This window comes from Plectropomus leopardus, chromosome 1 (assembly GCF_008729295.1).
Source record: "Plectropomus leopardus isolate mb chromosome 1, YSFRI_Pleo_2.0, whole genome shotgun sequence".
Classification (NCBI taxonomy): domain Eukaryota; kingdom Metazoa; phylum Chordata; class Actinopteri; order Perciformes; family Serranidae; genus Plectropomus; species Plectropomus leopardus.
In genome coordinates, this window is record NC_056463.1 from 21,198,523 (window position 1) to 21,211,030 (window position 12,508).

The following is a 12,508-nucleotide window of genomic DNA, read 5'->3' on the forward strand; positions in this document are numbered from 1 at the left end:
CACTGCGTTGTTATTTTTGAATATGCATGCTGACATGTCTGGATGGGATTGACTCTCTCAAGAAGTTGTGGGTCAAGATTTGACAGATGAATGGATACATAGATGTGAGTCATAGCTATTAAGATAACATAAAACTTTATACAAATAGAAATGGCTGTGCAGCAGTTGAAATATAAAATAAGAGGAGTGCAGATACAAAGTGTAGAATATACAATGACTAAAATAACTGAAAAGAGCAAATGTATAGCAAATATACAATAGGTATATAGCATGTCTTAATTTAACACTTGATAACAAAATATAACAAAAAATAGCTAACAGCAAGGTGCAAAATTGAGATAATTGATAAATGTTGAGGGATTTTGCTGCATCTAGATTTTTAATCCCAAAGGAGTGATAATGTAAGACTGACTTACAGTTAATAGGCAGTACTTCTGTGACAAATATTCATTGTAAAGTATTTACTGTAGTGGCCATTTGTTGGCCAAAATCAAATTTAAATCAAACAAAGAACCACTGATGCACCATGGGCATGTGACGTATACAGGCAAAAGAAATCCACTGTCTATTTAAAGTTACTGTGGTTCTTCTTTTTATTTATTTAGCCAAAAACAAGAAAGCAAAACCAGGTGCATGCTGGCCCTACCTGTCTACCTATCTTTATAACTGTGTTTTTTATTGCTCAATTTACCAACAAAACAAAAAACACAACAAAATACTAATTATGAAAAAAAGATAACAATTGAACTAAACATGTAACCAGCAAAATAAAGCACTATTAAAATCTAATCCAAATAATGCAAACATCTAAAGTAATCAAAGCAATATTACTTATATTTAGCAAACAATTAAGTACTACCATGAAATAGCTCCCACTGTTATTTCTTCATTAATGTGAGCAGTATCAACCAGATATATTGTTTCCACTGGAGACAAACTGCAGGGATAATGGGAAGCAAAGCTTTGCGTGAAACTCAAACCTTTTAACTTTACAGTTAATATTTGAAAAGCGCTTCAAGATCTCCTACTTCCGCCTTGTTGTCAGCAAAAACAAACACCCCCCTTTATGCTCCCTCCCCCTTCGTAGTAGAGTTTAAGTTGTTTGATTTGAGCACAGGCGTACCCCTGTCATCCAAACTAGACCGCGGTGTCTGGGTAAAACTAAAAACCCGCTGAAAACGGCTACTTAACAAATACAATATAAAGTGTTTTATAAGCTGAAACATAGTTAACGGTGGGATGTTGTGAGTCAATTGCTGATTCAAGAGAGGAATAAAGCGCAGCCAACCCCACGGTTCTTTGTCCAGTTTAAAGTACGTCCGGGACACTCCGGTTTTAAAGACAAACGCTCTTCTCAGAGCTCGGCTTTTCACTGGTGGAGCGGGCGGAGAGTGCTTATTCATCACCGGCAGCGTGAGCGTGAACCGCCGGAGCTAGTGTAGCGAGAGATGGACGGAGGAGGCAGGGCTTCGTGGATAAAATATGGGCCTGTTGTGTCCCTTTTCGTGGTTCTTTTAGCCGTGTGGTTCCGGTCACCCCAGACTGCAGTGCTGGACGACCGGCTCGACACCGTGCTGTCCTCCCTGCTCCGTGCCGAGAGCAAAGTCGGTTTGAATGGCGTCGCCAGACCCAAAGTAGCCATTGGTAAGTGCAAGTGGGACGAGCTAGCTAACTTTGACAAGCCCGTAACTCTAATTTCAGGAGCCGTGTGGGGTTTTTGGGATAATAAATGACGGAATAAGAAATTAATGCCAGCCACAGTTGCTAGCATTGGAGTTAGCAAGCTGCTATTGGTTAAATTACGTTAGGAAAACACACAGTAAAGTTGACTGCTAACGTAAAGTGACTAAATGCATCTAAAACACATTTCTAAAAGTACAGAGGAAACTGCTGTAAGGTTACTTTGTGTTAACTGATAGTGAAGTTAGCTAGCTTACTATAGCTGCACATTTTTTTTCCTGTGAGAATCAGGAGATTTGTGAGCAAAAGACTGACCAAGTAAAAGATAGTGTTATAATGTTACATGAAACTAACTCAAATAAAGGTGAGATTCTTGGTCCCGTTGCATTTTTTCAGTAGTGCAGATACGAAAATGTACAGGGTATTATAATCTTCAATTTTTAATGCCATGGCTTGCTTAGAGACTGGTATATCGCTGCAACTTTTGCAGGAGCTGCATTTAGGGCAAAGTGTGTCACAAGATCCCATTAAAAATTGATCACTGTGGTGCTACAATCCAAAACTGCCCCGGTATACAAATAACATTTTCGACATAGGGGAACAAGCTTGTTCAGTGCAGACCCCAGCAAAAATCACCACCATTTTAGTATTATTAGTATTAGGTTGTTCAGTAAAAAAATGCAATGCAAAAATTGCCATTCACACCTAAACTGCGACTCCTATCATAATATATTTCAGAGTAATTGCAATATCATTTTGTTTGCATACTATGCAGCTCTAAAACAAGTTCTCACAGAAACCTAGAATACAAGTCCAAACCTGAAAATGACCATAATAGGTCCTCTTTGAGCGTGTTATTTCTGCATGGTAAGTCTCATGTAAAAACTTTGTGCCGTCAAAATAATTGCAGTGTCATTTTTTTTTTTTTTTTTTGCACATCGTGCAGTCTTATTTAATAAGGGGTGACCATGTATGATTTGCACAATCATCAGGTTTCTGCCCACAGTTCAGCTCTGAGACCTCCACCAACAATCAGAGCACCACAGAGAACTGATGAGGGGCCAACACAAGTAGTGTATGGAAAAGGCAAGGTGATGCCGATATTTGTATTGAATGTGGGTAAACTTTAACATAGTAACTCATTTTTGCCTCATGTTACCATCAGAGATGGTAGCCTCGGTTTAACATAAGAGCAGGTGGTGAATTGTAGGGATTCGTGAACCACTGTTGATGTAGCTAAAAACAGTCTATAAGGTTTCAGGCCCTGGTTGGCTTGTTGACAGCAAGTTAACATCAACAGTTTACCAAAAGTGAAAAGGACAATTGGCAGTTTGAGGTCCCTCCTTGTTTTGTAACTTCCCCGCCTGATAAACTACTTCGGACAGGTTTCAGCAAACAGTATCATTAGCATGATTGACCAGTGTCTTGACTTTCATGATCTAATCCTAAAATCTTGTCCTTTGAGCTCTGTTGCAATCGAAGCAGCAGAAGTGATCACTTAATCTGTCCAACCTTTACCCAGTTCAACGACAGGCTCAGCCATGCAGTCAGACCTGTTACATTGTTATTATCCTTAATCATATATAATAGCATTGAATGTCAGCCTAGTTACATGATGTCAAAGTTTGATCTAATCCTTATGTATCGCCATTCGGTGCTTCTGATGGTGTTATGGAGATAACACTACAACAGTATGACCAACTTTGGCCTGCCGACTTACAGCCAAAAGTACAATAAATAAGCACCAGTGCTGCTGACCAAATACATACAACTTTCTTTTCTTTTAACAAATTATGGTTTGAAGTCAGGCTTTTGTCTGACAAAGTTAAATATTCAAAACTAATTCAAATTTAAATTCAAATCTGAAACCGACTTGCCTTTTGGCTTCACTTACTCGTTGCGTACACAGGTAGACCAGCTTGGCTTCTTACAAAGCATGTTGGCCTTCGTTCAGACTTGACAGAAAATGTATCTAGCTGAAAGCAATACGTTAAGGATGTTTGACCCTGCAGCTGAAACTGTATCGAGGTGTCAGATCATTTGAGCCACGGTGGCAGATAAATTACACTGCATGCTCAGCAGCTGCATATTGTGTTGATTTCTCTGCTTAGTTTAGTAAAGCTGCACACTGAAATGACCTTTTTCTTTGCTCTATTCGTACTGTTCAGCTTAACTCCAGTAGACAATGGTTGATTATTTCCTGGAGCCCTAGAGGCTCCTTCTTGTTAGTCCCAGATTTTAAGTCTCATAGCTGCTTCCAGCTATGACTGTAATCACATATTTATCTCTCTGTGTTGTCTTTCTCTGTTGCTCCGCCTCGTCCACAGGTTTTGGAGGTTGTGTTGACCTGATTGTGGATGGGGTATCATTGCTGAATAAGATTGGCCTCCCTCCCACAGACCAGCCCCTACATCATGACTACATAGAAAATGAAGTGCAGCTGGCTCAGAGCTTTGCCTATTTCTTTGCACCAGGAGCTGCTGCAGAGTAAGTGTTATGTCTCTGTGTTTTTGTGTGAATACGAGCTGGCCATTAGATAGTTGTGGGCTAGTTAATTAATCCTAAATTCACAGTGTGGTAATGTGTGTGCGTGAGCAGGTGCATTTATGAATATTTTAATATTTGTCTTTTTCTGTCCTCTGATTGGTTAGCTGAGTTTTTTTCGTTTACTCTGTGGGCGTCACCGGGTCATGAAAAATCAGGAAAAACCATGAATTTTTACTATCACATTTTCTAGGCCTGGAAAAGTCATAGAATTTAACTAAATCATGTAAATTTTCTCCCAAGTGAACAAAACAACAGTTTTCTCCAGCTGTTGACTTAGCATAGCTTAAATATGCTTCAGTGTGTGACAACATGTTTGTTTACCACTGTGTGTGTTTTGTGATTTTTCTCTGTGGTTTTGTCTCTCTTTATGTAAGCCAGCTAGCTGAAATTATGTTTAAAAAGAATTTTAATCGAATCTGATATATTTTGAAAAACACTAGGCAAGTGGGGCAAGAAAAATAAAGTTCTTCATTATGAGTCCTTAAAAATTCATGGAAAAGTTTGGAAATGTGGAAACCCTGAAGTCAGTTATTCTATTTATGTGCAATGTTTGTCAAAGTATGTTTTTGTGATTGAAAAAGAACAGAAACGCGAAGTTGATAGTTTATGAGGCTTGAGCGCAGTCAAAAGCAAATATAAAATGGTGTCTTTGTTTAACCTTTGAATTACAGTGCTCCAGGCTCATGCTGCCCCCCCTCACATGCTCTTTCATAAACTCCCTAATAAACTCAAGTAAAAGCAATACGTTAAAAACACCCTAGATTTGGTCAGTGCTTATCTGGATTTTTTTTTGTTTTTGCTGTTTTTTATCAGTTACTAAAGTGTTTTTATTGTCCCTCCTCTTTTCTCATTCAGTGGTAACTGCTCTTGTTTTGGCTTTGGTGCCTGGCTGTGAGCCCGTTGTTCGTTGTCTGGAACTAACACCTAAAGGCAACGTGCTTACAAAACCAGCATAGACGGAAATGGCAAGGGAATGTGTCTGAGAGAGTGAAAAAGAACAGCAAATTTTACTTAAAAATGTCAATTAGACACAGAAAGCAGGTCTTTTTCAGCTGAGCTTTTAGAGTTACTGGTTTGGGATTTGGGATTGTAAAGACTGTAATTCTGAAGCACCTCAGCCAAAAAAGATGAAAACAGCTAAGTGATACGGTGAAGAACAGATGAGATGACTGGGTGTCTCTGCCAAATGTCAACCATGTCAAACCATTTCCATAGTAAGTTTGTGCTCTGCTTCAGTTTTTCTTTGATCCTTGTCCAGACCAATCCCATGAAATGACATACAGCACACAACTGTGGCGTCTTTTATCTTTATTGTCTATGTGATGGCTTTACTTGCAGCACTCAGAATGACAAGAATGTGAAGTCAGAAATATTTTAACTTTCATCAGTAGAGTCCCACTGTTAAAATGAGTACAGGTGTCTTAAAACACAATTACCTGTATCTCCTGAGCTAAGTTTTGAAAAAGAAATCAACTTTCATCATATTTTCCTCTTGAGTACGATTTGCTCTTCCTCTCTATTTTAGTTTCTGTTCTTGCCCTCTCTTTCCTTACTCTTAAAACTTTGATAGTCTTGATATGCTCGACAAACGTTTTTTTTTTTTTCCAACAAACTCAGAGAAGGAAAACTCACTGTTTCACAGTATTTCAGGTTTGCACTTTAATATTTGCAAACAGACCAGCTGAACCAGTCTCTCGGGTTTAACTACGTTGCTTTATGCCAAAGGTAAACTACACAACTTTAGCCCTGGTTGCCTGTTTGTCAGTAGGTTTTGATGCCCTCAGACAAATGCTGCAGATAAGCGGCAGATCAGCTTTGGCTTGCAAATCAATTCTCAGTTGCTATTTGTGAACTGTTCAGAGACGTGAGCTGAGAGGCTCTCTGATGGATCACAGGAGCTCCCCAGATACCTATGAGGCTAAATATCTGGACCATGGATGTTTAAAGAAAACTGGATACAGCATTGGAGACAGGCCCCATTCATTCCTGTGGCACATGAAACCAAAAAAATCTGACTTTCTAGTTGTAAAATTGCCTAGATCTTCTGCATCATTTGGCCCATATAGCATGCATCTTAGAGACTCAGCTGGCCGAGTGGCTAACTTCTGCCGGCGGAGCTGGCTACTTGCAGTTTGACTGGGGTTGTGACACTTAAAAGAAATGTATCCACTGATTTACAGGCGTCTCCTTTGTAATATAAGTTTAACGGCAAAAGGCTTTTTGGGCTCAATCGCATCACGTGACAGACCCCAAAGTTGTAGTTATATGATTTGGCCATTATGCTTGACCCGCACATCACATGACATAAAAGATCTTATAGTGCGTGGCCTCCTTTTGTTGGTCAGTCATGTAGCGTGGAAGTAAAAGTAATCAAGTATTGTGAAAATGACAGCGATCTGATGACTTTCAATCTGTGTAGTTAGCTTAAACCTTTGAAACATCAGCAAACTGGCTGTATTTCTTTCTAAAATGTGGGAGGAATGCAGAGCAACAGAAGAAGAAATGACCCAAAAAATTAGCAATAAGTTATTAAAAAGTACAAGAAAATTCCCTGAAAATTAGTAAGAAAAACAAGCAAACAAGGAAATTACCTGTAAAAAGTGCTTAAAAATGTAATAATTTCGTAATCTAATTTTAGTTGTGCAATTATTATTATTTTTTTGACTTTTTTTCTAGCTTTTTTCTTTTTGCCCCAGATTTGTTTTCCTAGCTTTTATACAATAATTTTCTAACACTATTTATTTATTGCAATTTGTGGAACATTTCTTACCAAGTTGCTTGTTGCCTTTTTTCCATACTTTTGAAAGAAATCAAACCAATTTGCTCATAGTTCTAAGGTCTAAATACTTAAAAAGCAGCACAAGAAAAGCTGCTCCAGGTTTCAAAGAGTTAGGAAACGGCAAATCGAATTCATTTGTAAGAATCGTTTCATACAAAGTAGCAATTCTTATTGCATAAAAGAACTACAACACGACAAGACAAAAAAGAAGAGGTGTTGATGGGAAATGAAGGTGGTATTTTCAAGGTTGAACATTGTTTCTCTCTGTCCTGCAGGCGTTTTATGCTCAATGATACTCTGTTCAGCGAACTGGTCGAAGCGTCCCGTGACTTACCTGGAAACAGATGGGCAGTAGGTGGCAATGCCCCTACAATGGCTGGTCGCATGGCCACCGAGGGATGTGATATATTGCTAGGGGGGAGTTTCAGCCCCGATTTTACTGATGTCCTGTCCCAGCGCATTACAGGTACACACACGACACACACATTCAACTCCACCTCCTCTGCCTTCTCTGTGTTTTCTCACCCGTGTCCTCTTCACTGTCACGCCCCTGCGCTAACCAGCCTCTGTCTCTCCAGTGGCAGGTAACATAGTTGATGAGCCAGACATTCATCTCATCCTGGAGTATCCAGCCGGTGCTAACTGGGGTCACTATACCGCACGTAGAGCCAACAGGTATGTGTTAATTAAGCATTTGGTGAATATTTTAAGAATCTTTAGAGATCATTACAGTGAACTGTGATAAAGCTTTAGCCAGAAGCTTGTTTTTCCACCATGCACCAGTAGCCTGGATTTAATTAATATTGTGAGTAATATAACCATGTGTTGTGTTGTGTTGTGTTGTGTTGTGTTGTGTATAAATTCAAGCCTCCACTGTATTTGAATCTGACTGTGCTGGGCTCTGTAGGTATATCATCCACAGCGATGACCATAACCCCTACCTGGACTCCATGGAGGACTTTGCAGAGAAACTTATAGACTTCAATCCAGATCTGCTGGTGGTGGGTGGGCTGCAAATGATGGATAACTTCCCCTTCCAGTCAGGTAACAGGAAATTGATGACAACCTTTTTATTAGTTGCTGATTTGGGATCTCCTGCAGCAGTGCCCGCTGCTTTGTGTCTCAAAGCAGAAATGGGATCTTGCTGAACATTTTTTGGTTGACAGTTTTTTACTCAACCCGAGTTTGCTGAAATAAAAGGTAGGTTTTAGAAAATCATGTGATTTAAAGAAAGCTAACTTTTGAAACAATTATAAAGGGCGATTTTACTTTTCGTTAAAGGAAATGGTCTATTCTAAATTACACTTACCTAGTAGAAAAATGAACCTTCAATGCAAACAAGATAAAAGAGTGCTGAAGTCAGACTATCACAGTTTGACATTATTTCACTTACTTCATTCCTTGTCTGGCTACTTTTGTCCTCTTTTCACCTCTTCCCTTCATCATTTCAGGGGAACGAGAAGCTCTCCTCTCCCGCTTGGCAGAAATCCTGTCCTCCTCATCTCCGCAGATTGGAGTCCATTTTGAGATGGCCAGTTTTGTAGAAGAGAGTATAATGGAAGACCTTCTTCACTATGTCATTCCACATGTATGTATGATTGAACAGTTATATTAATCAACACATTAATTAATATGAAGTGAAAAGGTACAAGATGTCTGACAAATCATACCAGGAAGTTTGAAACTAGATCTGTTTATGTAAATGTGCTGAATGCATTTCTAACCAAATCAGTTGTGACTGTATTTGTTGCCCTGTTTTTGAAGAGTTAGATTATTTTTTACATCTGTTTTGTATTCACATGTTTATATAAGAATATTTTTTTATGTCTTGCTGTATTAAAAAATCGCACATGTTTAGTAGATAAAATTGAGAACATACTGCAAAAACCACCCGATGTAGCAAATATTCTGCCACAGATATCCATTGTTGTCCAGTAATGTCCATTAAAACCACACTGTTGTATTGGTGTCCTCGAATTGCCGTCAAAGGCCCTGATACACCAAGCGGACAGTTGTACTATTGCTCAATGTTAGGCCGTCTATGAGCGTCTGTCGCTGTGGTCTTTGCAGTTTGTCCTACTCTGTTGGCCCTCGTTGGCCCTCGTCAGCTCTTGCTGCTGTTTTTTCAGCCGATTAAGCATAATGAACCGACATCTAAGACCGCGAAACCCATCAGTGATTAAAATCACTCTGATTATCAGTTCAGCTCAGCACATGAGTAGAGACACAGAAGTGAGGAAAGTAAACATAAAGCTAAAGTCAAGAGGGTGTGAAATTAAACAAATTTTTTATATGAAGTAAGATTATTTTTCTTAAGCCACTGAGCTCTTCAGCAGAAATGTTTCATGATGGTTTGTGTTAACACTGGATGGTGCTGTTATCACAGAAGTGCCAACCTGACATCTGCCTGACAGAGCTATGTTCAGAGGTCAAAGTGTAGTTGATTCCTTTTTTCCATATAAACCACACTTGCTGTGTTGATCACAGAAGAAGGATTTGTCATTCAGTACGACGTTAAAGCTTCTGTTTGTTTTTCTGAAAATGCAAAGCTCAGATTAAGGCAGGTCCTCAGTTTAATCACTATCCTGATTCTGCTTTCTCAGGCGGACTCTTTAGGAATGAATGAACAGGAGCTCCCGAACCTGCTCAGCCTGCTTAAAGGCTCCAACATCAAAGTGTTGTCGGACCCAAATCCTCGTGTAGCGACTGTCCTAGACCAGATGAGGGAAGTCTATCGCATTTTGAACCAGCGCTTCAAGGATGCCAGTGTAGAAAGTGACACAGACAGTCCTAAAACTAAGCCACTGACTCGGCTCCATGTCCACACGCTGGCCTTTCAGGCCATGATCGTGACACGCGGCTCCCAGTGGAAGAACACCATGTCAGCCACCGCCAAGGCCTCTCTCACAGCAAACCGCCATGTCTGTGGCTCTAATGACATTGACCCCAGCAAGGCGAGGCTCATCATGGACGACTCCTTCTCTGTTAGCCGGCAGGAAGGCAGCCAACGTATCCCTCTGCAGGAGACCAGGCCCGTCAGCTGCTGGGATGAGGAGGACTACGAGATCTGCGTAGCGCCAGTGCTGGTGTGCACTGAGGTTTTCCAGACTGCTGGTGGAGGGGACAACATCTCAGCCGCTGGTCTGGTGCTGCAGATCTAGAGAAGGACACTATGGTCTATCTGTGTCTAGTGCTCAGTACATATTTCTAAATGATGTGACTCTGGAAACTTGATCTAGATGTGATGCAAAGTACCTGATTGTGAATCGTATCAGGCTGATGCTGTCGCCCTGGTGCCTCATGGCCCAGGTGAACCGCAAGGAAAACTGATTATCATTTGTAGGAGTCAGATGATGGGGTGCTGTGGTTATTAATCAGGTTAGATGACCAGATTTAAATATATGAGCCCATTTTTGATTTTGGAGGAGGATGCAGTGAAAAACTGAAGCAGTCCAACTTTATAGTTTTGTTAATGGAGTGAAGTCTATCTTAAACAGACTTTCTGCAGTTAATTCTCAGTTAGGTGTGTGTGTGTTTACATTGGGATGGAGGCTACGATCACTGATTTCATCCCTGTTTCATTAACTTTAGCATCGTGTTTTATTTACTTTCGTGAAGGAGAACATTGTAAGAGGCACTGCCCAGCTCTGTCCTACTTGTTGCCAATCATCTGACTCCTGTTCTCTTCTTCTCCAAGGCCTTACGAGACTTTGCCTTCAGTCGGGATTAGATGGAGAGGGATGAGGTCTTGATAAAGCCCATACAAAAAATAGTTTTGTTTAGGGTATTTGCAGACAAAGCTGCACTATTTCAGCTGTAGGGTAAATTCTCTTTGTGACTTTGTGACTCCACTATGCAGCAAACCTATCCAGAGTTCACCTACTTAAAAAAATCTTCGCTTCCCACTAGAAAACAGGACTTAGACCACCCCCGTCTTGCATTATATGCAGCTTCAACCTAAGGCTATAAAGATAACAACCTGGCAGTTTTAAAAGGTTACACTTGAATCCTTCTCAGGGCTTTATCCGGCCTCCTCCCTCTCCTATCTTATTCTTAAAGGCAAAGAAAGATTTAAAGTAGAAGGCTAGTAAGGTTATTGCCTCCGTTCTTCCTAATGTGAAAAATGTGCATACTGTTTGGGTGTGTTTGATTAGTTTTAAAATCGTCATTCCTCTGTGTGTCTGTCGCAGTGCAATAATGCAAAAACAATATTAAGAGACCACTGTTGGTAGCTGGATATGATGTCAAACTTCCTCTCTACCTCCATGCTCTTTCTCCACCTTTTTCCCTTTACCTGTTACTTTGTTCCTTTGTCCCGCTTTTCTATTATCTGTTATATCTTTTCTAGTGCTTGTTTATGGCTCTTTGGGGACCAAATAACCAGTGTGGACTGCCCATTGCTGCAAAGAAGAAGTTAGGGGGCTGGATACAGTGGAACACAAGCTCATCTCTGGATTTAAGGGGTAAGGCTTGACCTGAATCTATTGTGTTACTCACCGTGAATCCCTTAAATTTGTGAAACAGTGGACCACACAATAAATATCGGTCTTCATTGTAAGACTAAAAGCCAGATATCTCTGCCTTGAATTGGCCATCAACTCCCATTTCACTCTTTTTAGGGTTGAAATCACTTTTGTTTAAACTGAATGGGAACAAACCATTTTTCTCATAATCAGACATTCCACCACAGAGACAGCTTTAGTTATATTTTCGATACAACATACAAGTATGTTCAGCAAGTATACTTCATCATCCGAGAGGAGTGTATTATTTTCTTGATTACACAATAAAATTTCTGTTAGTTTCTCAAAAATGCTCACAAAATCCCTTTTCTCTGAGGAACATGCATTCATGTTAAAATGCAACAAGTATGAGCTAAAGAAATCCCTTTAACTCTTTATTCTGTGTGTCAGACTGTACCGATTAGATGCTGTTGTTCAATTATGCTAAAGGTAAATGAGCCTTATTTTGTTCAGACTTGTGGTGTTTAGTGAAAAGGGAATCTTTAATACAGACTTTTTCTATCACTGTAGCTTTCTGTTTTAGTTTCTGATGTCTTACGCAGTGGTCAGACAACAAGAGTCACGGGTCATGTATATACTGTGAAATTAAGTTTGTTTAAAGCAGAACTTGCATTCATGTTCGGATACAGAGCTGCTTGTGTTTGCATCCATATCATGTACTTATCTAAACTTTAGATAAATCACGTCATCCATGCTCCAACTCTGTTTAACTGTTTCATGCATGCTAACTATTCAATGCAAAATTACCTAAGATAAAATGTTGCGCTGATTCAGCAGTCATTGCTTTGTTATTTTCTCATACTTTGAGTCATTTATTGTAAAGGTTCTCCAGTGGTGATGCTAGGCCCGGGCAAAGCAGCCCGGCGAGGCCCTTATGGTTTCCAGCTGTTATATGGTAGCTAAAAGGGGCCCCACATAGGAGTTTCTTAGAGCAAATGCACTGTATAGTGCTTTTAAAGGACGTTTAAGGGGGGTTATT

The 12,508-nt window shown here is 40.0% G+C and overlaps 1 protein-coding gene across 1 annotated transcript; it reads left to right on the forward strand.

The window, feature by feature from the left end:
• Nucleotides 1-1,419: 1,419 nt before the first annotated feature.
• Nucleotides 1,420-12,298, forward strand: adpgk2 (ADP-dependent glucokinase 2). The gene is made up of 7 exons (XM_042496940.1): nt 1,420-1,644; nt 4,008-4,167; nt 7,282-7,472; nt 7,585-7,681; nt 7,914-8,050; nt 8,458-8,594; nt 9,610-12,298. The coding sequence occupies exons 1-7, from the start codon at nt 1,449-1,451 to the stop codon at nt 10,165-10,167; spliced, it is 1,476 nt and encodes a 491-aa protein (XP_042352874.1). The 5' UTR covers nt 1,420-1,448; the 3' UTR covers nt 10,168-12,298.
• Nucleotides 12,299-12,508: the final 210 nt, after the last annotated feature.